This window comes from Giraffa tippelskirchi, chromosome 3 (genome assembly GCF_054371585.1).
Source record: "Giraffa tippelskirchi isolate mGirTip1 chromosome 3, T2T-mGirTip1v1.2.pri, whole genome shotgun sequence".
Classification (NCBI taxonomy): domain Eukaryota; kingdom Metazoa; phylum Chordata; class Mammalia; order Artiodactyla; family Giraffidae; genus Giraffa; species Giraffa tippelskirchi.
In genome coordinates this window covers 80,508,205-80,534,944 of record NC_137277.1, presented here as the reverse complement: position 1 = coordinate 80,534,944, position 26,740 = coordinate 80,508,205, and the positions used below count along the sequence as shown (strand labels likewise).

The 26,740-nt window shown below is 36.0% G+C and overlaps 1 protein-coding gene across 1 annotated transcript in view; it reads right to left on the bottom strand.

The window, feature by feature from the left end:
* Positions 1–26,740, bottom strand: part of TTN (titin) — a 274,932-nt gene that overhangs the window by 122,244 nt on the left and 125,948 nt on the right. The window contains exons 136-201 of the mRNA XM_081579499.1: positions 26,285–26,362; positions 25,927–26,088; positions 25,635–25,718; positions 25,185–25,262; positions 24,592–24,675; positions 24,253–24,336; positions 23,728–23,811; positions 23,171–23,533; positions 22,776–22,859; positions 21,626–21,700; positions 21,381–21,464; positions 20,776–20,850; positions 20,045–20,137; positions 19,367–19,444; positions 18,328–18,396; positions 18,070–18,174; positions 17,630–17,929; positions 16,501–16,581; positions 15,654–15,731; positions 15,025–15,108; positions 14,799–14,873; positions 13,364–13,447; positions 13,172–13,255; positions 12,968–13,051; positions 12,563–12,640; positions 11,095–11,178; positions 10,257–10,331; positions 10,057–10,140; positions 9,866–9,940; positions 9,632–9,715; positions 9,437–9,520; positions 9,248–9,331; positions 9,053–9,136; positions 8,886–8,969; positions 8,596–8,679; positions 8,359–8,436; positions 8,163–8,246; positions 7,964–8,047; positions 7,765–7,848; positions 7,567–7,650; positions 7,368–7,451; positions 7,169–7,252; positions 6,970–7,053; positions 6,771–6,854; positions 6,572–6,655; positions 6,373–6,456; positions 6,174–6,257; positions 5,975–6,058; positions 5,780–5,863; positions 5,585–5,668; positions 5,392–5,475; positions 5,198–5,281; positions 5,006–5,089; positions 4,839–4,922; positions 4,618–4,707; positions 4,404–4,487; positions 4,191–4,274; positions 3,980–4,057; positions 3,632–3,715; positions 3,007–3,177; positions 2,655–2,732; positions 2,371–2,448; positions 2,073–2,156; positions 1,008–1,091; positions 694–774; positions 126–212 (exon numbers count right to left, since the gene is read on the bottom strand). Coding sequence (XP_081435625.1) covers positions 126–212; positions 694–774; positions 1,008–1,091; positions 2,073–2,156; positions 2,371–2,448; positions 2,655–2,732; positions 3,007–3,177; positions 3,632–3,715; positions 3,980–4,057; positions 4,191–4,274; positions 4,404–4,487; positions 4,618–4,707; positions 4,839–4,922; positions 5,006–5,089; positions 5,198–5,281; positions 5,392–5,475; positions 5,585–5,668; positions 5,780–5,863; positions 5,975–6,058; positions 6,174–6,257; positions 6,373–6,456; positions 6,572–6,655; positions 6,771–6,854; positions 6,970–7,053; positions 7,169–7,252; positions 7,368–7,451; positions 7,567–7,650; positions 7,765–7,848; positions 7,964–8,047; positions 8,163–8,246; positions 8,359–8,436; positions 8,596–8,679; positions 8,886–8,969; positions 9,053–9,136; positions 9,248–9,331; positions 9,437–9,520; positions 9,632–9,715; positions 9,866–9,940; positions 10,057–10,140; positions 10,257–10,331; positions 11,095–11,178; positions 12,563–12,640; positions 12,968–13,051; positions 13,172–13,255; positions 13,364–13,447; positions 14,799–14,873; positions 15,025–15,108; positions 15,654–15,731; positions 16,501–16,581; positions 17,630–17,929; positions 18,070–18,174; positions 18,328–18,396; positions 19,367–19,444; positions 20,045–20,137; positions 20,776–20,850; positions 21,381–21,464; positions 21,626–21,700; positions 22,776–22,859; positions 23,171–23,533; positions 23,728–23,811; positions 24,253–24,336; positions 24,592–24,675; positions 25,185–25,262; positions 25,635–25,718; positions 25,927–26,088; positions 26,285–26,362 — 6,123 coding nt within the window. The remainder of the gene's footprint in view (positions 1–125; positions 213–693; positions 775–1,007; positions 1,092–2,072; positions 2,157–2,370; positions 2,449–2,654; positions 2,733–3,006; positions 3,178–3,631; positions 3,716–3,979; positions 4,058–4,190; positions 4,275–4,403; positions 4,488–4,617; positions 4,708–4,838; positions 4,923–5,005; positions 5,090–5,197; positions 5,282–5,391; positions 5,476–5,584; positions 5,669–5,779; positions 5,864–5,974; positions 6,059–6,173; positions 6,258–6,372; positions 6,457–6,571; positions 6,656–6,770; positions 6,855–6,969; positions 7,054–7,168; positions 7,253–7,367; positions 7,452–7,566; positions 7,651–7,764; positions 7,849–7,963; positions 8,048–8,162; positions 8,247–8,358; positions 8,437–8,595; positions 8,680–8,885; positions 8,970–9,052; positions 9,137–9,247; positions 9,332–9,436; positions 9,521–9,631; positions 9,716–9,865; positions 9,941–10,056; positions 10,141–10,256; positions 10,332–11,094; positions 11,179–12,562; positions 12,641–12,967; positions 13,052–13,171; positions 13,256–13,363; positions 13,448–14,798; positions 14,874–15,024; positions 15,109–15,653; positions 15,732–16,500; positions 16,582–17,629; positions 17,930–18,069; positions 18,175–18,327; positions 18,397–19,366; positions 19,445–20,044; positions 20,138–20,775; positions 20,851–21,380; positions 21,465–21,625; positions 21,701–22,775; positions 22,860–23,170; positions 23,534–23,727; positions 23,812–24,252; positions 24,337–24,591; positions 24,676–25,184; positions 25,263–25,634; positions 25,719–25,926; positions 26,089–26,284; positions 26,363–26,740) is intronic.

Genomic DNA, 26,740 nt, shown 5'->3' with positions numbered 1-26,740 from the left:
AAAACAGAATACCTTACATACAGGTGAAGAGAGACATACTGTACACATCAAACAATGTAAAACATATACATATATATCAAGAGGAAGAATATGGTGATGAAGATTTAGTCCAATTAACTGAATACCTTGTACTGGTGTTTCTTCTGGCTGTGGTTCAGGTTCTTCAGGTTCTTCAGGTTCTTCAGGCTTAACATACTTTTCAATTTCACGTTCTTTAAAGAATGGTGACAGGATAAGAGGTTATAATGTAAAGGTCTTCACAAGACTCATACAAATTTCACATAGACGCAAAGAGGACAGTCACAAAAACAAAAATATACATGTTCACTTACATAGAAAAAGAGGTTAATATTTCTATTTTCTTATATTCAAGCTTTCTACTATTTGATGTATGTTGATGGCAAATGAAATGATTTTTAAAATCTGATGTTGGGTTATCATTTGAAGATCCAATGCCATGATTCCAGTTTTGCCTCAGTAAATTGTATCTTTTGGAATTTATAATTATAATCAAGAATAATCAAAGATTATACTTCAAAAGAAGTATAATGATTTGAAAAACAAAGAAGTCAAACATGTGCTAGAATGCTTTTACATATAATTTCAAGAAGGAATGTTAGCCTATAAATACTTTTGTATTTCTAATAGGAGTTTTTAAGAGATTAAAAATTTTATATTTATACATATATATACCTTCAACAGGGGGAGTCACTTTTCTACCAATGGTTATGGATGCTCTTTCTTCATATATTATTTCCTCAGACGACTCTTCAACTTAAAAAACAGTATTTTATTTTAGACTGAATTCAGAGTAGAATACTGCAACTGCTAAGTTTCAACATATCAACTTAGTTACACGCTATAACATATTCTTCAGAAGATTTCAAAATACCAATAGCTTTACTACATAAGACAGACAACAGATAAACACAAAAGATTCATCTACAATGAAAGCAAGATGATGAGACGACTATCATCTTTCCAAGATTTAGAGCACAGCCATGTACCTTGGATAGGCGGAGCTTCTGGTTCTTCAGGGATAGGAACTGACACCTTCTCTTCTCTGATGACTTCCTTGGGAACTTCAGGCGCTTTAAAGATATTGATTTTGTTTACTATTAAGAATTTAGAAGATGTACAAGATACTGCAAAGAGCAGGCAAAGAATACACGGGTACGGTACTTCATCTTATAAGACTCTGTGGGGAAAATGGCTTTGGAGGCAAGGCACCCTTTTGGACATCCTAAGTTAATAAATGAGCCCTTGCAACCTTCTTCATCCTCTGTGTACCTTTAAATATAGATGTTTTCCCCCGTCTAACTTTGATGATTTTAAAAATTGAATCTACATTTTTTGAGCAATCACTCCTGCACTCTCAACTCTTATTTCCATGGTAATGACTTGTGGATCTACATCTCTGGCCCCGATCTCTTTCCTAAGTTCCAGATGCATATTCCCAACATCCATACTTGAAATGTAAAAGATATATTCACTGCCTTCTTTCTAATATTAGTTTGGGGATTCAGTGAACCATTCTCATGGCCTAGCTTCAACTCTTACAATCATTTTGGGCTCATCTATTTTCCTCATTACTTTGAGAATAGGCAGCCACTCAATCTCCACTTCTCTTAAATCCAATCTCCTTTCCATTTCTGTCACCACTGATCTTACTCAATTTTTGAAGACCTTAAAAACTGCAATGGCTCTTTTCCATTATTATCCTCTTCTAAGAATTTGACCTGCTGCCAGTTATCTGAAGCTCAACTCCTGTTAATTTATACATCCCTGAAGCTTCCTATTGCCCACAGACTAAAGTACATGCCTTATATTAGCATTCAAAGAACTCCAAAATATGACTGGCATCATTACATCCAGCCTTATCTTTCAGGATAAGCTAGGTTTCTCCTGTTTGTCTGTCTTATTTTCTCTTTGCCTTCATTATTTCCCTCTTTTTTTCTGTAAAATCTGTTCTTGCACAAACTTATACTTCATATTTTTGTTATAAGAACTACTATTAAGATGCTTAGATAGCATTCAGAGAAATACATTCTTTCTTTCTTCATGGTAGATACCTTTTACTCGCTGGATTTCTGGTTTTTTGGTAACAGGCACAGGTTCTTTCTTTACTGGAACAAGTCTCTTGGGCAGCTCAGACACTTTGAAGATATTAGTTTTATTTTAGAAAGAGTATTTAAAGACATTGGAAAAAAATGTTAACAATAAAGAACCTAAAATTAACAGAGCAGCATTAAAATTAATGAAAGCAAAATAAGGACATTTTTGTCTCTAACACTGAAGACAACTTATTGGATTCCACTTGAAGATATAAGAATACTTAAAAAATTATAATATCAATGATGATGTGAATACCTTTAATTTCTGGTGTTTCTGGCTTCTTAATAGTTGGGACTTTCTTCACTGGGACAACTTTCTTTGCCATCGCAGGGACTTTAAAGATATTAGTAGCATTTAATAATATAAAATTGCAAGATGCAATATGTACACATTAATTTGACAAGTCTGCTTAGAACTGTAACATACAGAGGACAGTTCATGATACAGCACATAATATAGCACAATGTAAAACAAGGAAAGAGTGCCAAATTGCTGACAACACACAAAAAAGAAGTAAATATTTGTTTTACTGTAAGTACCTTTAGGAGGTGGAGGTTCTGGTTTTTTGATGACAGGAACTTTCTTCTCTGGAACAATCTTCTTGGGCTCTTCAGGCACTTGAAAGATAGGGATTTCTTTTAGAGTCAAATGATTACAATGAAAAGATTAATGCTATGAATGAATAAAAAAGGTCACACTTATTTCTTTGCTATGCTTCATTGTGTCTGTAGGACAAAAGTTTTATGTGTGCAACTGACTTTTGTTCTTGCCAATAAGGTCAAATGTTAAAGAAGGAAATGGAAGACTGAGACGTTTACTTTAAACAAGATAAATAATAGACATAAAAAATCAAATCGTGTATTCTTCCATTCAGTGAATCTTGTCTTGTACCTGCTGGTGGTGGGGCTTCTGGTTCTGCCTCTTCGACAACAGGAGCTGGCTCTTCCTCTTCGACAACAGGAACTGGCTCTTCCTCTTCGACAACAGGAACTGGCTCTTCCTCTTCAACAACAGGAACTGGCTCTTCCTCTTCAGGAACAATTTCCACAGGTTCTTCATAAACTTTAAAGATATAGTTAATTTTAATTGAATGTGTGTAACAATATTCTAAAACGCACAAATGTGAAACACAATAAATAGTCAGCTTGATCTTCCCTTGTTTCTAATATCATCACTTATATTAAGATGAAATCCATCTTGTTTGACTGATTTGTGTTTCTATTGCTTTGAATGCTTAAAAACCCCTTTAGTGTTTGATGTCACTTATAGTCATTATTCGCCTGTCCTACTTTGTGTGTACATTACTGAAGCTTTGTGTAACACAGTGTATGATGGCCAGTGTGGTTGCTGACTATGGACCCCAAATAGATCTAAGATCGGAGCTAATTAAGAATAGTGAAGCAAGACAAATAATTAAAGGGCAGAAAATGACCAAGAGATACTGAATTAGAAGAGGAACAAGGCTTACATTAAAAACAGTCAAAAGTGCTAAGCTCACAAATAGCATTACATGTACCTTCTGGAGGAGGAGACTCTACTTTCGCAGGAACAGGGATGGCTGGTTTCTCCTCCAAGACAGGTTTCTTTGGTACCTCTGGCACTTAAAAGATAGGAGTTAGTTTTACTTCTGGGTAGTTGAGAAGTACATGAAATTTATACCGTATCTAGTTCAAATAACCCAGGGACAGAGCCAAGATTTTTTATCCATCAATGATGCTATTTAAAAACATTTAAAACCCTAAACATCCAGTATAGTAGGTTTGTAGTTGTTAATATAAGATGTTTGACAAACAAAAGGCTTTCCTACTGGAAGTGACTTTCAAAACCAAGAGTGAGTGCTTATCTACTGGTTAATGACATGTACCTTTAGCTGGTGGGACTTCGGGCTTTTTGGGAACAGCCACTTTCTTTTCTGGAATGACTTCTTTTGGAACTTCAGGCACTTTAAAGATATTAGTATTTTAACATTATGAAGAATCACTTGTAAACATTCATCACATTTACACAGAACAAAATGCTTTTCAAGAGCTAGAGGTTGTATCCACCTCTCTTAGACAGTAGACAGTTACAAGTACCTTTAGCAGGCGGAACTTCTGGTTTTTTGGGAACCACTGGAGGCACTTTCTTTTCAGGAACAACTTCCTTGGGCATCTCAGGCACTTAAAAAGATATTAGTATTTAGCTCATCATTTCAATGACATATGGAAATCATTAAGCTGAGCAGTGGAACATAGCATTTTAAGACAGACATTTTTCTGCAGGAAGCAGTGGCAGTGGGAAGGAAATACCTTTCACTGGTGGTGGTTCAGGTTTCTTTGCAACAACAGCAGGTGGTTTCTTTTCTGGGACAGGTTTCTTAGGTGGGACGGTCACTAAAGATATTATGATTTATGTTTTAGAATTGGTGAAGAAGAGGGAGAAACGAGAAAAGTCATAATGCCCAGAATCTGGGGGACAAGAAGGGCAAAGATTGGCTAAGGCCACACAGCAGCTGGCCGGTACCTTTTGGAGGAGGAGCAGGAGCAGGCTCTGGCTCTTCTATGACTTCAACTGGAGGCTCCTCTGGGGCTATTTCCTCAGGCTCCTCATGCACTTTAAAGACACAAGTTTGTTTGAATGCTAGAACTGACTTAAGCATATGAAACATTTTGTAAAATGATTTTTACAGCACTCAGAAGAGTTTTTCTTTTTAAAAATGCTAGTTTGGAGAGTTTCATGATTACCTGCAGGGGGAGGACTTTCCGGTTTAGGAGGAATAGCTTCAGGCACCTTCTTTTCTGGCACAGCTGCCTTTGGCACCTCGGGTACTTTAAAGAGATTAGTATTTTCATGATTAGACTGAGTGAAGACAAACAGACAGTGTCAAACGCAGCAACATGGAGGCGGCTACCTTTTGCTGGTGGGACTTCTGGCTTTTTAGGAGGCGTCACAGGCACTTTCTTTTCAGGGACAACTTCTTTGGGAGCCTCAGGCACTTAAAAGATATTAGTAAAATTACAGTTAGGAGTTATGAGAGCACTGGAACAAATTATTTTGAAGAGCGGAAGTTATGTCTTTTAAGTCTAAGATCAGTGACAAATACCTTTAGCAGGTGGGACTTCTGGCTTTTTAGGAGGTGTCACAGGTACTTTCTTCTCAGGGACAACTTCCTTGGGAGCCTCTGGCACTTAAAAGATATTAGTAAAATTACATTTAGAGTTGTGGGAGCACTAGAGCAAAATGTTTTTGAGAGCAGAAGAGTTTTATCTTCTTAAATACAAGGTGAGTGACAGCTACCTGTAACAGGTGGGACTTCTGGCTTTTTAGGAGGTGTCACAGGTACTTTCTTTTCTGGGACAACTTCTTTTGGCACTTCAGGCACTTAAAAGATATTAGTAAGATTACATTTAGTAGTATGAGACCAATGGAGCAAATATTTTCAAGAACAGAAGAGTTATGTGCTTTAAAGCCTAAGTTTCATGACAAATACCTTTAACAGGTGGGACTTCTGGCTTTTTAGGAGGCATCACAGGTACTTTCTTTTCAGGGACAACTTCTTTTGGAGCCTCAGGCACTTAAAAGATATTAGTAAATTTACGTTTAGTAGTTATGTGACCACTAGAACAAGATATTTTCAAGAGCAGAAGAGTTTTATCTTCTTAAATCTAAGGTGAATGACAGGTACCTGTAACAGGTGGGGCCTCTGGCTTTTTAGCAGGTACCACTGGTGCTTTCCTTTCAGGAACGATTTCTTGAGGAACTTCAGGCACTTAAAAGATAGTAGTTTTATGCTTAGGTTAAAGAGATCAATGAATTAAAAGTACTTCCAAGAGCAGAGGAGGTATTTCTTCTATAGAAAAAGGACTGGGGTGAAAAATACCTGAAACTGGTGGGACTTCCAGTTTTTTGGGTGGTGCTTTGGGAACTTCCTTTTCTGGAACAACTTCTTGGGGAACTTCAGGCACTTGAAAGATATTAGTAGTTTTATGGTTAGGTTAATGAAGAGCAATGGACTTGAGTCATTCTCAAGAACAGATGAGACATTTCTTCTGTAGAATGAGTTCAGAGCCAACATGTACCTGTGACAGGTGGAACTTCTGGTTTTTTGGCTGGCTCCTTGGGGACTTTCTTTTCTGGAACAACTTCTTGGGGAACTTCAGGCACTTGAAAGATATTAGTAGTTTTATGGTTAGGTTAATGAAGAGCAATGGACTTGAGTCATTCTCAAAAATTGAAGAGACATTTCTTCTGCAGAATGTTGTCTGGGTCAACATGTACCTGAGGCAGGTGGGACTTCCGGTTTTTTGCATGGTGCTTTGGGAACTTTCTTTTCTGGGACAACTTCTTTGGGAACTTCAGGCACTTGAAAGATATTAGTAGTTTTATGGTTAGGTTAATGAAGAGCAATGGACTTGAGTCATTCTCAAGAGCTGACGAGACATTTCTTCTGCAGAATGAGTTCAGAGCCAACATGTACCTGTGACAGGTGGAACTTCTGGTTTTTTGGCTGGTCCCTTGGGGACTTTCTTTTCTGGAACAACTTCTTGGGGAACTTCAGGCACTTGAAAGATATTAGTAGTTTTATAGTCAGGTTAATAAAGAGCAATGGACTAAAATCATCCTCAAAAACTGAAGAGACATTTCTTCTGAAGAATGAGGTCAGAGCTAAATTGTACCTGTGACAGGTAGGGCTTCTGGTGTTTTGGGTGGTGCCTTGGGGACTTTCTTTACTGGAACAACTTCTTGGGGAACTTCAGGCACTTGAAAGATATTAGTAGTTTTTTGGTTAGGTTAATGAAGAGCAATGGACTAAAATCATTCTCAAAAATTAAAGAGACATTTCTTCTGCAGAATGTTGTCTGGGTAAACATGTACCTGAGGCAGGTGGGACTTCCATTTTTTTGGGTGGTGCCTTGGGAACTTTCTTTTCTGGGACAACTTCCTTGGTAACTTCAGGCACTTGAAAGATATTAGTAGTTTTATGGTTAGGTTAATGAATAGCAATGGGCTTAAATCATACCCAAAACCTGAAGAGACATTTCTTCTGAAGAATGAGGTCAGAGCCAACATGTACCTGTGACAGGTGTAACTTCTGATGTTTTAGGTGGCACCTTGGGAACTTTCTTTTCTGGGACAATTTCTTGAGGAACTTCAGACACTTGAAAGATATTAGTAGTTTTATAGTTAGGTTAATAAAGAGCAATGGACTAAAAACATCCTCAAAAACTGAAGAGACATTTCTTCTGAAGAATGAGGTCAGAGCCAACATGTACCTGTGACAGGTGGAACTTCTGGTTTTTTGGGTGGCGCCTTGGGAACTTTCTTTTCTGGGACAACTTCTTGGGGAACTTCAGACACTTGAAAGATATTAGTAGTTTTATGGTTAGGTTAATGAATAGCAATGGACTAAAATCATCCTCAAAAACTGAAGACACATTTCTTCTGAAGAATTTGGTCAGAGCTAACATGTACCTGTGACAGGTGGAACTTCTGGTTTTTTAGCTGGTTCCTTGGGGACTTTCTTTTCTGGAACAACTTCCTGGGGAACTTCAGGCACTTGAAAGATATTAGTAATTTTATGGTTAGGTTAATGAAGAACAATGGACTAAAATCATTCTCAAAAATTGAAGAGACATTTCTCTGCAGAATGTTGTCTGGGTCAACATGTACCTGAGGCAGGTGGGACTTCCGTTTTTTTGGGTGGCGCCTTGGGAACTTTCTTTTCTGGGACAACTTCCTTGGTAACTTCAGGCACTTGAAAGATATTAGTAGTTTTATGATTAGGTCAATGAATAGCAATGGACTAAAATCATACCCAAAACCTGAAGAGACATTTCTTCTGAAGAATGAGGTCAGAGCCAATATGTACCTGTGACAGATGGGGCTTCTGGTTTTTTGGGTGGCGCCTTGGGAACTTTCTTTTCTGAGACAATTTCCTGGGGAATCTCAGGTACTTGAAAGATATTAGTAGTTTTACGGTTAGGTTAATGATGAGCAATGGGCTTAAGTCATTCTCAAAATCTGAACAGACATTTCTTCTGAAGAATGAGGTCAGAGCTAACATGTACCTGAGACAGGTGGGACTTCCGGTGTTTTGGGTGGTCCCTTTGGAACTTTCTTTTCTAGGACAACTTCTTGGGGCACCTCAGGCACTTGAAAGATATTAGTATTTTTAAGAATTTGGGAATTTTGAAGGCATATGTTATAATGATTATGAAGAGACAAGACAATATACATTCTTAATACAGCAGTGGGAATAAATACCTTTGGCAGGTAGGACTTCTGGTTTTTTGGGCACAGCCACTTTCTTTTCAGGCACAACTTCTTTAGGAACTTCAGGAACTTTGAAGATATTAGTATCTATTAGTTAGTATCTATGAAAAGGGAATATTGACAACACACTTGCCCAAGCAAATACCATTTATAAAACTGACGGACACTTCTAAACACCCTTTCCCCAGCCCCCAAAACAGGTGACCAACAACACGGAGGGATAAATACCTTTAGCTGGTGGAGCTTCTGGCTTTTTAGGAGGAGCCACAGGCACTTTCTTTTCAGGGATGATTTCCAGCGGCACCTCAGGCACTTAAAAAATATTCGTAATTTGCGTTTAAAAAGGTGGAAATAATAAATGACTATATCATGCAATCATACACCAAGATATTTTGGATAACTTCCAAACCTCTTTTTTCTTTAGAATTTTATTACTTTTATGTAGCGGGATATATACATATAATTTCTTCTAGCTAAAGGAAGTTATTTTCTCCCAGTATGTATAGTATTGCCATTACCTGTGGGGGGAGGACTTTCCGGTTTAGGAGGAATAGCTTCAGGCACCTTCTTTTCTGGCACAGCTGCCTTTGGCACCTCAGGTACTTTAAAGAGATTAGTATTTTCATGATTAGACTGAGTGAAGACAAACAGACAGTGTCAAACACAGCAACTTGGAGGCGGCTACCTTTTGCTGGTGGGACTTCTGGCTTTTTAGGAGGCGTCACAGGCACTTTCTTTTCAGGGACAACTTCTTTGGGAGCCTCAGGCACTTAAAAGATATTAGTAAAATTACAGTTAGGAGTTATGAGAGCATTGGAATAAATTATTTTCAAGAACAGAAGAGTTATGTCTTTTTAAGCCCAAGGTCTGTGACAAATACCTTTAGCAGGTGGGACTTCTGGCTTTTTAGGAGGTGTCACAGGTACTTTCTTTTCAGGGACAACTTCCTTGGGAGCTTCAGGCACTTAAAAGATAATAATAAAATTATATTTAGGAGCTATGCGGTTCACAGCAACAAACATTTTCCAGAGCAGAAGCGTTATGTCTTTTTAAGATCAGTGACAAATACCTTTAGCAGGTGGGACTTCTGGCTTTTTAGGAGGTGTCACTGGTGGCTTCTTTTCAGGGACAACTTCCTTTGGAGCCTCAGGCACTTAAAAGAGATTCGTAAATTTATATTTAGGAGTTATAGGACCACTAGAACAAAATATTTTCAAGAGCAGATGAGTTTTATCTTCTTAAGCCTAAGATCCAGGACAAGTACCTGTAACTGATGGAGCTTCTGGCTTTTTAGGAGGTGCCACTGGCACTTTCTTTTCAGGGACACCCTCTTTGGGAGCCTCAGGCACTTTGAAGATATTAGTAAATTTACATTTGAGTCACAAGGATCAACGCAGACAAGAATCACATTTACACAGCAACAGCACTTTAAAGGCTACCAAGGCAGTTATTTTCCACAGCCCTCCCTATTCCCTCCTGAGGGGCTGTTAGGATTTACCTTTGAAAGATAAAACTTCAGGCTTTTGGAGAGGATGGACTTTTTCCCAGACAACTTCTATGGGCACCTCAGGCACTTCAAAGATATTAAGATTTTCACATTTAGGAGTCATAAGAATCAATACAAACAAGAAACACATTTATATAGGAAAAGACATTTTCCCAAACATCTAAGTTTCTGGCAACATATACCTTCATCAGGAAGGACTTCTGCCTTTTCATGACGAACCACATATGTTTTCTTTTCAGGGACAATTTCTTGAGGAGTCTTGGGCACTTGAAGAAATCAGTATTTTAACATTTAGTGTTTCAAAGGTCAATAGGAACAGCAAAATATTTTCAAGACTACAAGTGCTATTTCTTCTTGAATTTGAGGGCATGGGAACTTGTACCTTTAACTGACGGAGGCTCTCTTTTTTTGGAAGGAATTCTTTTTGCAGGAATACCTTCTTGAGCAGCTTCAGGCACTTTAAAGATATTAGTATTTCAAATATAGGAGTTAAAATGACTAATGAAAACAGTAACCACGCTAAGTTAGCAAATGTAGTTTTCTAGATGTCTCTTCTCTGCCTATTCTCCCCTTGCCCCACCAAGCATCTAAGTTGAATGGGATTAGTATTAATAGCATCCTTGAGAAGATGGGCTCACCCTTCTCTAGCAACTAGTTGAGGTGCTATGACACTAGACCCACCTTATGAAATATTTGTTGAATGAATATTTTTAATAAAAGCATTTTCTGTTTTGATAGGAATGGTCACATACATTTTCTTCTGAGAGCGAACTTCTTGTGGAGCTTCAGGTGATTTAAAGATAGTATGTTTACATTTAGGAGTTAGGAAGAACACTAGAAAAACAGTTTTAAGAACTGAGGGTGGACAATTTCTTCAGTATCTGTTCAGAAGTGATGTGTACCTTTCACAGGTGGACATTTTGGCTCTTTAGGAACATCCTTAAATACTTTCATTTCAGGAGCAACTTCTTTCACAGCTTCAGCTACTTTGAAGATATTAGTATTATACTTAGAGGTTAAGGGATCAGTGGAAACATTAATGACATTAACCAAAGTGACTTTTATGACTACGAGGGTGCTTCCATCAAGAACTGGATGAGGTATAAAGTCCTGAAGACAGGAATGAAATCTTGTCTCTGTTATTTCCCATCTCCCTACCACCATACACATGGTGGGCATATGTTAAATAAATGAAGGAAGGATGATAGAATAAATGATACCTTCAGGGGATGGTGTTTCAATTTCAGGAGGACCAGCCATGAGTATTTCCTTTATAGGGACAACTTCTTCAGGAGATTCAGGCACTTTAAAGATATTAATGCATTGTACTTCAGAGTGATGAAGAGCAGTGAAGAGTTTTACTCATAACCCCACCGATAGGAATGTCCCAGACTGGGTGACCTCCTTGCTCCCTGAATCTGATTCTTTGGTAATAGTATGAATGTTTGATTATTGGGAGCTGTTTTCTTAGTCACCTCATACACTATCAATACACTATCAAGTAATTTTATTTCTTTGAATGGTAGAAGTATAGAAAATTAGATAATAAAAATTTACCTTTAGGTGAAAAAACCCTGAATTTTGAATAATTAACAATGTACATTTTGCTATTAGTTTGGGGAAAATAAAAAAGCTCCTTTCTTATCTGAACTGGCTTTATTTTGTACCCTCACATTAGGTACTTTAAAAGGGTAATTGTTTTTAGGAGAAAGGAGAACAACTAAAATTTTTAGACTGAAAAAATAGTGTCAAAGTGTTCAGATATTCTTCAAATTACAGAATATCATGGGCATTTTGAAGAATTTGTCATATTGAATGTTTTAAAACATTCTCATGTTTTAATTAACCTGAAAATGTTACAAATGGGAAAACTTAAGACTCTTTAAAAATAAAAGACAAGGAGAGGGGCAAATAAATTATTCAGGGCAGAATTCTAACGTTAACTGGCTTTGGTTTTAACTGCCCTGGTTTCAGATGGTTTCAGGGAGGATATTAAAAACAGAACAGTTCCACAGTGAATTTAATATTTTATTTTCTTTAGGTCATGGTTTTCTGAAAGTATTTCTGATCTTTAAATCCTAGGGGAAATCAATTATTTCAAATTCATGTGCTTGTTTTTGGTGGTAAGTTTATTTTAATAGAAAAGCAATTCCAATAGGTAGTTGTATCATATCCTGGAATTTCAATCCCATGAAACTTTTGAATTACTGACCTATAGTCTACAGCCAAGAATCTCTGTCATCTGACACCACTAATTTTCACTTTAAAGAGTGGTGGGGTGAGCCTATTTAGTCTAGCTTCAGGGATATAAATGTTACAGGTGATCTCTCATATAGATTTTTTTCTAGTACTCTGAATTTTACTTTTTAAGGCAACAGCAATAGCTATTTCCTATTGAAGAAACTATCTGGGTCACATCTGCATATTATATGGATATATATTTTTCCTAGAGACCTCATAGATAAAATTTATAGCCCAGGCATCTCCCTGTGTATAAAGGTATAGACTTTTCCCGCTTATGACTCATGGGGACATGTATAATACCCAGTCAAGCTGCTACTTTGGGGGACCCACTTTGAAGTGGCCTCCCTGGTAGCATCTAGAGCTTTTAAGATATTAGTATTTTTACACGTGTTAAGTACAACAACAATCATGAGATAAGGAGGCCGACTTTCTTCTTGCTTGTACCTTTTGGTGGTGGTATTGTTTTTCGTCTGCTAACAGGAGCTCGTCTCTCTGGAACACCTTCCTCGGAGACTTCCACCTCTTTAAAGATATTAGTATTTTTTAATTGAGAAAAGGCAAAGACAGGAAGACATGAATTACAAAGAAAGTTAGGTATATTAACAGACATTATAACTTTAAATTAGATTTTTTTGTTCTAATAGTTTATCATTATTTGTTGTATGAATGGGATTTGACTTTTTAGGGGCAAACCATAGACAGTTCCTTGTCTTGGGTATATTAGGGACTCTAAAGATATTAGTATTTTAGCATTAGAGATTGTGAAAATCTACATAAAGCAGTGAACGTATTTTGCAGACTGATGAGGAAAGATTTTTTTATTTAGATTTTCATAACTAAGAATTATACCTTCAGTTGGAGGATGCTCTGGAATTTGGGGAATAGCCTCAGGTAACTCCACCTCTGGAAATGCTTCTCTGGTTGTAACAGGTTCTTTAAAGATATTAGTAGGTTTATACTTAGAAGTTGTAAAAACAGTAAATTATGTAACATGCAATATTTGAGTCTTCAAGTCAAAGATATTCATCCAAGTTTGATGTTGTTGAAATGTACCTTTAGTTGCTGGTGTTTCTCTCTTTTTGGGAACAGTCACATATATTTTTTCCTCTGGAACAACTTTCTTGGGTGGTTCAGGCACTTAAAAGATATGAGTACAGTTATATTTATTAACAGTGAAGGAAAGTACTGAATTTTTAAAATGAGCCAAAAGTAAATTTTCTTCACTGGGTTATTGGTATTATATACCTTTTGCTGGTTTGGGTTTTGTTTTTTGAGGATGAGTCACAAGTACTTTTTCTTCCAGAAATGATTCTTCAGATACTTCATAAACTTTAAAGATATTAGTATATATATAATTAAAGGCATTTCAAAGTGGATGAAGAATAGCATTAAGAAAAACATAATACATAATACACATTCATAACTCAAATGACAGTAGTACATAGACCCAAATTAGTGATGATAACACACTGGCAAGAAAAAGTCTCAGTTACAGTTTTATGATATAGGACTTTTGGCACTTCTTTATAAGCATGATGGTAAAATTGAGGAATTCACTGGTCAGGGACTAGTATATAATTCTTCTACTTTGTCTGAAGAAAGCTACTGGTAAATTTTTCCTATTGTTAATTGTTAATGGATTTTTTTCTTAAAGAATGGGATTGATGTTGAGTTGCACATCAAGAATTCGTGAATATTTGACCTACTGGAAATTCATCTAAGTCCCTTCCTGTTCCAGGAACCTAGTTACTTATATTTTAAAAATATAAACCAAATCTAATTTATGGCTTCATATTAATATGAATGTGAAAACCATTTAAGGATTAGAAGAAAATAAAAATGATTAAATATTTGGAAAAATTAGGCAACTGAAGAAATAAATATTTCTCCAGCTTTTAGAAAGGAAGACTAGCTGATAATAATAACCAAATTCAAGTACACCAAGGGTATTCAAACAAGGGAGTCATCATATATTTTTATCCCAACCTATTATTATAGGGTGACAAAAACTGGATTTAAATTTTAGATTCAAATAAGTGGAAAGATATCTTGACTACTGGCATTTTCACTCTTCAGATTATTAAATAGCATTCTATTTAGAATATTTTATTACTCATATTATTTTACTGTTTAAATTAATTAATCATAATTTTGCATAAAAGCAAAACCAAGAATGACTTGAGGATTCCTTTGCAATTATAATGGCCTTATAAATCTATGGGTATTTGAGCAGCAGAGCCAAAATGTTTCCAACAATTATTGTAAAGAGTAAAAAATACTAATGGTGAAGTATTTTGATTCTACAATATCTAAGTAAAATATTATTATGAAGTTAATGAAAGTTACCTTATGGTCTGAGAAAATGAACTGCTTAAAAACAGAAGACATTTTTACAGAGACCACATTAACAAGACAATGATAAATTCAACAAGACAAATGACTTTTCTAAAATTGGGCAATGGTATACATAAAGGACTATTTTTTTTTTTTGGACTATTTGTTTTTTAAATTGGTGAGGAAATACACCTTGTCTGAGGCAAACAGTCATTCAAATTATTTAATTTGAGCCAAATATTTTGGGCATGTTGGGCCTTTTCAAGATATTAGTACATTTACTTTTAAAAGCTATGAAGACAAACTCAGACAAACCAAAGAGAAACACCAATTTTTCTACACTCACTGTAAGTTGTTGCATCTTCGGAAAGAACTATGTGTGATATTTCTTCTTGAATACTTTCCTTAGGCACCTCAGGAACTTCAAAGATATTAGTATATTAGTTGTAATAAATAACTAATATAGCAAGAATATAAAGACACAAAATACAAATATATCACTCACACTCACTGTAAACCATGAATAATTAGACATAGTGTTATTTCCTGTTGTGATTAGCATCAATGTATACCTTTAGCTGGTGGAACTTCAGGCTTTTTAGGAACAGCTTCATGAACTTTTTCTTCTGGAACAATTTTCTTGGGTACTTCAGGAGCTTTAAAGATATGTGATATGTGTTTGTTTTATTTTTATTGCATCATTGGGTATAAAATATCAAGACAAAAAGGGGCATCTAACAAGGAGAATGTCAAAAATCCCCAAATTAGGAGTCATCCAAACACACAGTCAGTGCATCTCTCTAGATTGCCTTGTTGATGAATCCTTGATTTGTCATATTAGAGCAACTTCCCCCTTTGAATATAGCATCATTTTCTATTGTCATTTGGAACATGTTTGTTTCTAAAGCTACTTGACAATAGCTTCCAACATGAATTAATTTTGAAAAAGAGGTTGAGGGGTCAACATTTAAATACTGCTTAAGAAGAGGTTCAGTACAGATAATAACAACTTTTAGACTTAGGTCTGTGTTCCCTGAAGGTCGTTACAAAAGGTAGGATTATATTATGGGACATAAATTGAAATTTACATCATTCAGCCATTTTGTGGTGTTAAGGGGAGAATGCTCCCTCTCGTTCTTCATTGCAGTAAGTTGAATAAAAGGGAGTTTCGTGTTAGTGGTGAATCAGCAAAGGCAGATACCTTTAGCTGGTGCGACTTTGGGCTCTTCAGGAACATGTACTTTTTCTTCTACCACGATTTTCTTGGGTACTTCAGGTACTTTAAAGATAAAGCAATAATTTACTTTTGAACATTCATTAAGATTTTTAACAAGTAGAGCACAAGAGAAACATAAACACAGAACAGAATACAGCCACAATATATAATACAGACATTGCTTTATCAGCTACATTACAGTAATTAATATGAGTTGAATTTTGATAACACATAAAATAACAAAAAAATCCAAGGGAATTTCTCATGTAAGAGTCATAAGAACTTGACAAGAAAAAGGAGTAAGACACCTTTTCTGCTTTTTCGCCTGTTTTGGTGGAATAATTTGCATTTTCAGTGATAACATTCTTAAATTCTTCAGAGACTTTAAAGATATAAGTATATATTTTTTATTAAATACTGTTTCTTATTTCTTTTGTGAAATTCAAGAAGTTTAAAAACCTGAACAAAGGACATCAAACACAAAGTCATGATATATTTATATCTAGTAGGTCATTAAAATTAATAATCAACAGAAAAACAGGGATTTATCAATAAACATATTAGTGAATATAAAACCAAAGAGCACCAAAGGAGGAAAACTGGGTTCACTATTTGGTTAGTAGTGATATTCATTTTGGGTATTTTTAACAGTGACTATTTGTTGATAGAACTTCCTTTAACCCCTCACTCCCTTTAAAGATATTAGTTTGTTTTAGACATTCCAAAAACACAAAACACAGAAGAAAAACATCAAGTAGAATGCAAACTTGTAAAGCTGCCAAGGTGCTACTGCATGTAAAATTAGGTAAGTAATTTTTCACCAATAAAATACCTTTAGCTGGTGGCTCTTTTCGAGGAACAACTTTAGTGGGTGGTTTTTTTGGAGGGATGACTCTCTCAGATATCTCAGGCCCTTTAAAGATATTAGTGTTTTGGTTTAGAACCAACTTCTGAAGTGTAATTGTGCTCAATGACCAAAGTTAGTACAATGAGGGCTCATAAGATGCTTTCTCTATTCATATTCTAAAGATTTATCCCAGACCTACTTCCAAAAAAGACTTGATTTTGCTAACTTTCATCTAGATTGTAAATTTACTATGTGTGCTAAGCACATACACATTCCTTCCTATTGAAAGTGAAAGTGAAAGTTTCTCAGTTGTGTCCGACTCTTGGTGACACCAAGGACTATACAGTCCATGGAATTCTCTAGGCTAGAATACTGGAGTGGGTAGCCGCTCCTTTCTCCAGGGGATCTTCCCAACCCAGGGATCAAACCCAGGTCTGCGGCATTGCAGGCGGATTCTTTACCAGCTGAGTCACAAGGGAAGCCCCTCCTTCCTATTACACACATATTATTAACTTGTTCAAGAACTGGAGTGGTCTTGTAGAGGAAGTATTTGTAAGTTTATTCTCAGAATATACTAGAATGCAGGTGCTGCTACCACACTTCATTTCCTTTCTTAATGTTGTTTCTCGTGAAAATATCATAAAATGGTGGAACCCTTGGATAAGTAATTATCCGTGTGTGAACAGCTTGTTGAATTGCTAACAAAGCAATGGCTGTTTTGCCTCCACTATAAATTCCTCAGTGCACTGAGGAGTTTCTTTTTATTCAACTGATGACACTGGCTAGTTATTTTGGAACCTGTAACAATCATGTAACATTCTAACTTGGAATTTAAAAGGAATCCACAAATTCATACAGTGAATTTTCTTATCTCTTCAGGCAAGTAGATACCAGATATTAGTATCTAATTGCCTGAAACTATACTCTGGTTAATCTTTACTCTGTATCAATCATTGTTATCAAGTAAACTCATACTTCAAATATTTCATGATTTTATCAAGGAAAATGAGTGAATTTCTGATGTCCAAACTGAACATGACAATTACTTTAAAAAAAAAAAAAAAGGTAGGGCACAACATATAACAGTTTGTAATATCTGTACAATTCTCTATACCTTTAGGTGGAGCTTTGGGTTTTTCATATACTTCCTCTTCTTCAGCCTCTAAAACTTCTATTACCCTATGGACTTCCTCAACTCTGTGTACTTCTTCTTCTGCTCTATACTCTTCTACTTTGAGGAATTCTTCTACCTCGTGGAACTCTTCTTCTTCAAAATACTCTTCAACCTCACGGTACTCTTCTTCTTCAAGAGCTTCTTCCACTTGTGCTTCCACTATTTCTAACTCTGTTCTTTCTTTTACTACTTCCTCTTTGTGGAAAGCAACAGATATTTTTTCTTCACGGACAGCTCTCCCTGAAAGAGCATCTATTTTAAGAGACTTATTTTTGTAAACACAGCAAAAATGAAGATGTAAATTCAAAATATAAAGAAAAACAACTGAGAAAAGCTTTCATGCAACAATACAAGAACCTCAAAGATCTGCCCCAAAGTACCTTTAGCTGGGGGAACAACTTCTTTTTTAGGCACAGGGACTTTCTTTTCTGGGATTTTCTTTTCTGGGACTTTCTTTTCTGGGACTTTCTTTGGTACTTCGGGCACTTTAAAGACATAGTTTTAATATTTAAGACTGTGAAGAGCAAGCTTTCATAAGCAAAAGACATCGAATACAATCAAGACACATTGACATAAAACATAAAACTCTTAATGAAAAGAGATTATAAGAAAGTTGAGGTTAAAAAGAAAAGATGTACCTTTAGCTGGAGGGGCCTCTTTTTTCTGAACAGGAACTGGTAGTTTTTCCTCAGGAACTTTCTTCGGCACTTTAAAGATATTAGGCACTTCAGTTAGCTGACAATACTCAATGATAAACATGAAATAAAAACATCAGAAATAGCATCAATATTACAACAATCAAAGTTTAAGAAGCCACTCTATACTGTAAAATTGGCACAAATTTTAGAGGCAATAAAGATACTTTCACTCATTTGTGCTATTCATACCTTAGAAGAAGGTATGTCCACAAGAAACCTGTGCCATCTTTTTGTTTTCAATAGCAGGCATTACCAATATTGAGCCTGAATCTACTATTTTTAATTTCATGAAGGCTTTTTTCAAGTGCTTATCCTCATGAAGTACTTAAGCCTCAATATAGGTGTCACATTCTGCTGGGCACTATCATGTCTGCTGAGGATATCTACTGTGATAGAGACAGCATAACCTAAACAATTAGGAGGCTACTGAAGCATTAGCCTAATTAGGAAGCAAAGACAAATAGATGCTTTGTAATAACCTTGAATACTCTGGTCAGATATCACAAAAGGAACACTAGGCTCTTTAAAATAATTATTATCTAAGTATTAGAATAGATATCCTCCCATAAAAAATACAGCAGATATAATTACTGTAATAATTATATGAGAAAATTCTACTTATGTAATGGAATAAAATCTAGGAATGGAATGTTGAGAATAAAGATCCACTATAATGTATATAAGTATAGAGAGATGTACTATTAATAATAAAATTCCCAGCTATTTAAAATAAGAATCTTCTGGAATAATTCACATACACACACACACACACACACACACATATAATCATTCATTAACATTCCAAAATGCTAAAACAATCAAATGAATTATATTTTTACAGGTTTTTAATTAATTTCATAAGCTCTCTATTTAAATGCCTCTAAGAAAGCAGTGAAAGAAGATACTTTTGTGTTTTAAAAAGAAGATGAATAAGAATTTAAAGATATTATTATCTTTTTAGTAAAAGGATTTGTTATACCTTTAGCTGGTGGTGCCTCCACTTTTTTAGGAACAGGAGTAGGTGCTTCAGGTACTGCTTTCTTAACCACTTCAGGCACTTAAAAGATATTTTACAGACATTTTGAAAAATGACACACAATAAACAGAACAACTACCATATACAAAAAAAATAAAATCTAAACACAAAACATTGATTTATTTTACAAAAGATATTAGCAACCTAAATAGTAATTACATATATGAAGTACTGACTCTAAAGGTGAGAGGAATATTACTTGGAAATCCTATAAGCAAACAAAGGTTTGCATAGATTATGCAAAGGACTGTCATAGTCTTTAGCAAGGAAAGCCTAAGAATTATTCTCAAGGGCGAACACCATAGAAATAGGTTTCCCCCCACTTTCCCACTGAAGAAAAAAAATAAGGATTGAAAACTAGGAGAAAGTATTACAATAGCAGCTGACCAGAAAAAATCAAAGTGTCAATAACATAAAATTCTCTCTCTCATTCTAATTGTACTGCAGATGCAGTGGAAAAAGTTGAAAAAGAAAAGGGACACAAAGTTTCAGGTGCTTATAATAATTAATCTTCAATTTATCATCGATATGATATAAGTAAAGTATACTGGTGAATATTAGGTTTAGATGATTTCTGGGAAAGATATCGAATAAATGTCCAATCCATATGAACAGCTTTACCTCTAGGTGGCGCCACCTCCTCAACCTCCTCTACACTAGGTGGTTCCTCTGGGATCTCCTCTTCTGGAACAGGCTCTTCAGGCTCCTCAAACACTTTAAAAAAGATTATTTCGTAAATTATTTTTATAATCCATTTGGATATTAGACTAAAATGATACATCTGAAAACAGGTTGTGTGATCAGCATAGGTAACTCAGCCTTCTAAATACATGTGAAAACTCACTCATCCTTGAAAAAAGCCTTCCTGAGTCTTCAAAATATATTAGGCCCTTCCTAGAGTTTTACAACTGGAAAGGACTTCAGAAAGAATTCAATTTAAATTATTATTTTTAATGGAGGTGGATTTTTTTGAAGTCAAACATTCACTTAGGAGTCAAAGTCAGACTTTCTGTACCAGTTACTCAGGTTTAACTAAGAACTCCTCTTGGAGAAGCTAATCCCACAATTACCAACCAAGTCATGTGATGAAAAGTTTCCCATGGCAAACACAGTTTCCCTTCAAAGATTCTCATTAAGGTAAAACAAACAAACAAAAAACAACCACACATGTAAGAAAAGAGATTCAATTGGTTTTCTTTTGCCTATCCAATTTCTACTAGGTAAAGAATATTTTCTTGTAGAGTCTGAATATGTTTATTTTCTGGAGTGAAGTATGCATATAACTCTTGAAAATATTAGACAAAATAAGAGGAATGCTTTTGAAAATGCTGTTTTCTTAGAAAGTCATCTACCTTCAACTGGTGGAACTTCCTCTTCTTCAGGGACAATGATTCGTTTTTCTTCCACCTTCTTAGGCACCTCAGGAACTTAAAAGATATTGATTGTTTTAGGCACTTAAAATGCAAGAACCAGGAGCACATAAAGACCAAGTTCCCCATTTTTCAACACAAGAGAACTAATAACAGAATGCACATGCCCCAGATGAAACACTGACATTTCACAGCATCGTTAATGAGACAAAACTAAAAGGTTGGTGGTTCAAGATAAACACCATTCTATCGTTTACTGCTGGAGCCCCTACTTTTTTAGGAAGAGCAATGGGTACTTCAGGGACTGGTTCCTTAGTTATCTTAAGCTCTTTAAAGATATATAAGTTTAGTATTTTTATTTTATTTATTTTTTTTTTACAAACAACATACATAGACAGATCAACATAAGATACACACAGAGCAGAAAGAAGAACTGACATAGAACAAATATGGGTGCAGCAGAGCTTCAAGTGATGGCTACACAACAGAGCACACAGTGCAAACGTTTATGTGGAACATCCTAGGTGAAGAGCATCACAATTCCACACTGGAGGGCAGCAAACACACCCCTGTTGGGAGTGAAGTACCTTTGGCAGGAGGAGGCACTGCTTTCTTAAGACCAGGTGGAGGCACCTTCTTTTCTGGTTCAGGTTTCTTAGGCACCACGGGCACTTCAAAGATATTATTTTGTAAGTTCAGTTTCATGAACACAGAGACAATGGACACCACAACATTGTAAGTTATGTTAACCAATACTGGGAAAAAGGACATTCTGGCATTTACAGGTGAAGAAAGAAATGGCAGTGTCTAATTTGCTTGGGAAGAGCAGTACCTTTGGCAGGAGGAACCTCCTCTTTCTTGGGAATGATCACTTTCTTCTCTGGCACTTTCTTCTTAACCTCAGGCACTTTAAAGACATCATTTAATGATAAGAATTTATTGTAAAGGACAAAAAAGAGAGAACACAAGACGTTCACACAGAGAAAGACTAACATGCAACAGTTGCTCAGGACAAGGATGTAGTGTAAGTCAGGAGCCCAAAGGTAAGGATAGAATTAGGTGTCTTAGAGGAAGGGATCAGCAACTATTTGAATACCAGAGGATAGATGCTATTATTTCATCCACTTAAATTTCACTAGAAATTTATTAAATCATTATCTATAAAATATTTCTAAATTCTTACAATCCAATAAAGGATCAGCTCTACTCTTTTGTTGATTATAAGACTATTTAACCTAGTGGAGAGGTCATGCTTATTTTAAGCAGTAACGTCATAAATTTTGCAGAAAATATTGAGCTTTAAGGCATAAATATATATTGTCCCGTACTATGCACTGATTGAATATGATAAATCTGGATACTATTCATTCAATCATAGAGTCCTTCTATATACCTTACTTTCTTTATCCTCACAGTAATATCTGAGCCCACTAGGACTAACATTAGTTTCCTCGCTTTTTAGGCTTAGATCAGTTAAAGGACTTGCTCAGGCTAACACAGCAAGATACATATTCAAGGCTAAAATCAAAACCGGCTGGGCTACCATTGATATGTATGTATCAGAAGACATACGCTATTAATCAGTGTTTTCACAAATCTTTTATCTTTTCATCTTGATGTTCTAAAGACACTTTATATAAATGATTGAAGGATGATGTTTAGGAAGATTAAGTCATCACATTTTTCGGGTGCTTTTTGCATTGATAACTTAGCCTTGTAAAATATCTATATGGAAATCATGATGTTTAATAAAATTATAGGGAATTGGGTAGAACTTTTGGGGAAATTTTAACACTTCTCTCCATCTTTGTTCCTTCATACTGCTTTATATCCAATGAAAAGTGGATATCAGAGTTCTTGAACATTTTCAGAAGTTAATGTGACTAGTTTATAAACATAAAGTTTCCTAAATCCCAGTTCTGCTATAATTTTTCTGGTGAAACTATGGATGAAGAATGTGTATGTACTTGGGGGAGGTGTACCTTTAGGTGGTGGAGGTTCCACTTTTTTAGGAGCTGGAACAGGGACTTTCTTCTCTGGTACAGGTTTCTTTGGCACTTCAGGCACTTTAAAACATTCATTTTAAAACATTAAAAAATCACATGTACACTACTGGATATGTAACAAAAAGACACATGAGAATAGGACCACAAACAACTAAATAACATTCTATGTCATGAAATCTGAAAAGACATTCAGATTACTTACAATAAACAGACACATAAGACAGACATATAAGAGCACACACGTCTGGAATGTTCTCTAAGATTTAGATGGTAGGAAAAATAAAGAATATGGCATCATAGATAAAATTAGAGACGAAGGCAGAATTCAACACACAAGAGGCCTGAGGACTTCAAGAAGAGCTGCTCAATACCTCGTGCAGGTGCTGGCACTTTAGGCTTAATTTCTGGAAGAACTTCTTCTTTTTCGGATACCACTTCTTCCTCAGGTACAAATTCTTCCTCCTCAGGAGGAACTTCCTCTTCTTCAGGAGGAACTTCCTCTTCTTCAGGAGGAACTTCCTCTTCCTCTGGAAGAACCTCCTCCTCCTCTGGTGGAACTTCTTCCTCAGGTGAAAGTTCCTCTTCCTCTAGCGGAACTTCTTCCTCGAGTAGAACTTCCTCTTCCTCATGGAGAAATTCCTCTTCAAGAACAATTTCTTCTTTAAGTACAACTTTCTCTTCCCGGAGCAGAGCTACAGGAACTGGAACTGGAACTGGCTCACGTTTCTTTGGCACTTTAAAGATATTTGTCAATTGGACAAGCATCACTTTTATGTACAATATTCAAAACAGTGGGACAACATGAAAAGCTAATATTCTGTAGTCAAAAAGCATCAACTGTTATCAACACAAGTCATTATAATTAGTGAGGCTGTAGAATGCCAGTTAGTTTGCCTTTTTGTTTTGGGTTTGTTAGAAATTAATGTACCTTTGGGTGGGGGAGCCTCCACTTTTTTCGGAATAGGTGTTGGCTTCTTTTCTTCTGGGAGGACCTTTTTGGGCACCTCTGGCACTTTAAAGATATTATTTTTCATTAAGAATGTGTTCTTTTACATGTCTTAGAGCAATAGACATAAAAAAAATCACGAAATATCTGACTGTAATATTTCTAACAAGACAGACACTTGTTTAAACCACATAATGTTATGGGAGAATTTATATATGAATATACATATAAATGTTGGGCTTCCCCGGTGGCTCATGGTAAAGAATTCTCCTGCAATGCAGGAGACTTGGGTTCGATCTCTGGGTTGGGAAGATTCCATGGAGGAGGGCACAACAACCCACTCCAGTATTCTTGCCTGGAGAATCCCCATGGACAGAGGAGCCTGGCAGCCTTCAGTCTACGGGGTCGCAAAGAGTCGGACATAACTAAAGTGACTGAGCATGCATGCACGCATATGTAAACGTAAGGTTTTTTTTCCCATGGATTTTACATGGTGAAGCGATGTACCTTTTGCTGGTGGAGCCTCTACTTTCTTAGGAGCAGGAACTGGCACCTTCTTCTCAGGCACAGGTTTCTTGGGCACTTCTGGCACTTTAAAGAAATGATTAGAGAAACAGTTTATCCAACCTAGAACTTTGAATCCAAGCATAGTCTCAAAAAGATTATGACAAGGTCATAAGAGTATGACCACATTATTTCAGGAAGCATTTTGCTTTTAAAATAAAATCTTTTCTTTTCCATGAAGGAATACTAAAGCATTGCATCTCCAAGTAACACAGAGTTTAAGTATTCACTCATGTGCAAATTTGAAGTGTAAAAAATGTTTATGACATTGCAAATTCATACCTTTGGCAGGTGGAGCTTCCACCTTTTTGGGAACTGGTACTGGCACTTTCTCCTCTGGTACAGGTTTCTTGGGTACTTCAGGAACTTTAAAGACATAAAATAGAGTTAGTGTCACATTTTTCACCCATAGGTAAGAATTTAGCAATCTTAGGCCTATTGAAGTATCATAGACATTTGAACAATTTCACTTGAAGATTGAAAACAATAATTATAATAGCCACAAAACAAAGGCCTGGAAATGCACAAAAATTAAGATAAAGAACACTGAACAAACATAGACTGCTAATAAAGACAACACACAATGTCTGGTAAATGGTGATTTTGTCCATCTTCATATTACAATAAAAATTTATTTTATTCTAAGGACTTGACACTAAAGAGGAGGAGTCAAACATTAATCATCAGTATGCTTTGATGGTAAAATTCAGAGATGAATACACAAATAAACTGCTCCAGTTACTAGCCGGGAGGTCTTTGTCTTGGCTTTAATACTGTTAATATCATCATGGGGTAAGAACAGATGTGGCTCACCAAGTTATACTATATGGGTAAATATTTACATTATTCCACTGATGTATTACAAAGAGATGTACCTTTGGCTGGTGGAGCCTTCTCTTTCTTAGGAATGGGCACAGGAACCTTCTCCTCAGGCTTCTTAGGAATCTCAGGCACTTTAAAAATATTGTTTATTGATAAGTTCTTGCTTCCAGTAACAACATATCCACGCAAAGGACAGTGAACAAACAACAGAACAGTTTCAAACAACAGACAGTAACAACTCAAAAGTTCTGAACTCAGAAGATGGCTATTTAGATGCAGATTAAGCTGGTAAAGAATCCACCTGCAATGCAGCAGACTAGGGTTCGATTCCTGCGTCAGGAAGATCCCCTGGAGAAAGGAATGGCAACCCACTCCAGTATTCTTGCCTGGAGAATTCCATGGACAGAGGAGCCTGGCAGGCTACAGTCCACTGGGTCGCAAAGAGTTGAACACGACTGAGCAACTAAGTTTTTTATACACTCATGATATGAATGGTGGTGTACCTTTTGCTGGTGGGGCTTCCTTCTTTTTGGGAACAGGAACAGGTTTCTTCTCTTCTGGGACAGGTTTCTTGGGTACCTCAGGCACTTTAAAGATATTATGAAGAATTTTGGAAATGTTGCAGAAAAAGATATAAAATGTGAAAAGCAATTGCAGAAATCATGCTTCAGCCCCTATAAGTGTCTTTTCCTAATACAAGCAGAGTTGGTCATTGGTGCTAACACATCCCAGAATTGAACCAAACTGGACACTAAAGATGTTGCTGCTTATCCCTTGGTAGGAGATGTAATCTACCTTTGACTGGTACCACTTCTTCTTCAGTTATGAGTTCCTCTTCTTCATGAATGTACTCTTCTTCTTCTTCTTCTTCTTCTTCATAATATTCCTCTACGTGGGTTACAACTTCTTCTTCAAAGGCAACCTCTTCTGGTTCTTCTCTTTTAGGTACTTCAGGCACTTTAAAGACATTATTTTTAGGTTGGATATTTTCCAATTACTTGACAAAATTAAGATACATTAGGAACATGGCCATTTGTAACAGAAAAAGGAATAGGCTTCATCTTTCCCACAGAAGAACTTTACACATAGAACTGAACATGAATTTCATACCAAAAAAGACAAACAACACATTAAAAAGAGTACATATAGGTACCTCTAACAGCTGCTGCTACTTCCTTTTTAGGAACAGGTACTTTTTCTTCTGTGACAACCCTCTTGGGCTTCATGGGCACTTGAAACAGTAAGTATAAGGAAATTTCATTTTCAGAAACAGGTCACCCAATTACTGCTTGCTCTATTGTACTTTAAGGATATAAAATGATTTTGCTAGTGTCTCTCCTATGGTAGACATATGGTTGTTCAACTAAAGAAACTTTATATTTTCCATGGAACAGATTCTGAACCTCACTGGAATAAGAACATACTAAAGTACTCAAGGACGTCTGGGGTAATCCCAAGATTGTGAAATAGTGCTTGGTGTCTGGTATCTCTTGTATGAACCATCCTTTAGCAAAAAGCTAAATTTACTTCTGGGTAAGTATACTGCCTGAAATTGCAGAGGAGCTACTTAGTAAAAAGCAGGGGAAAAGGGTTAGATACTGAGTTAACT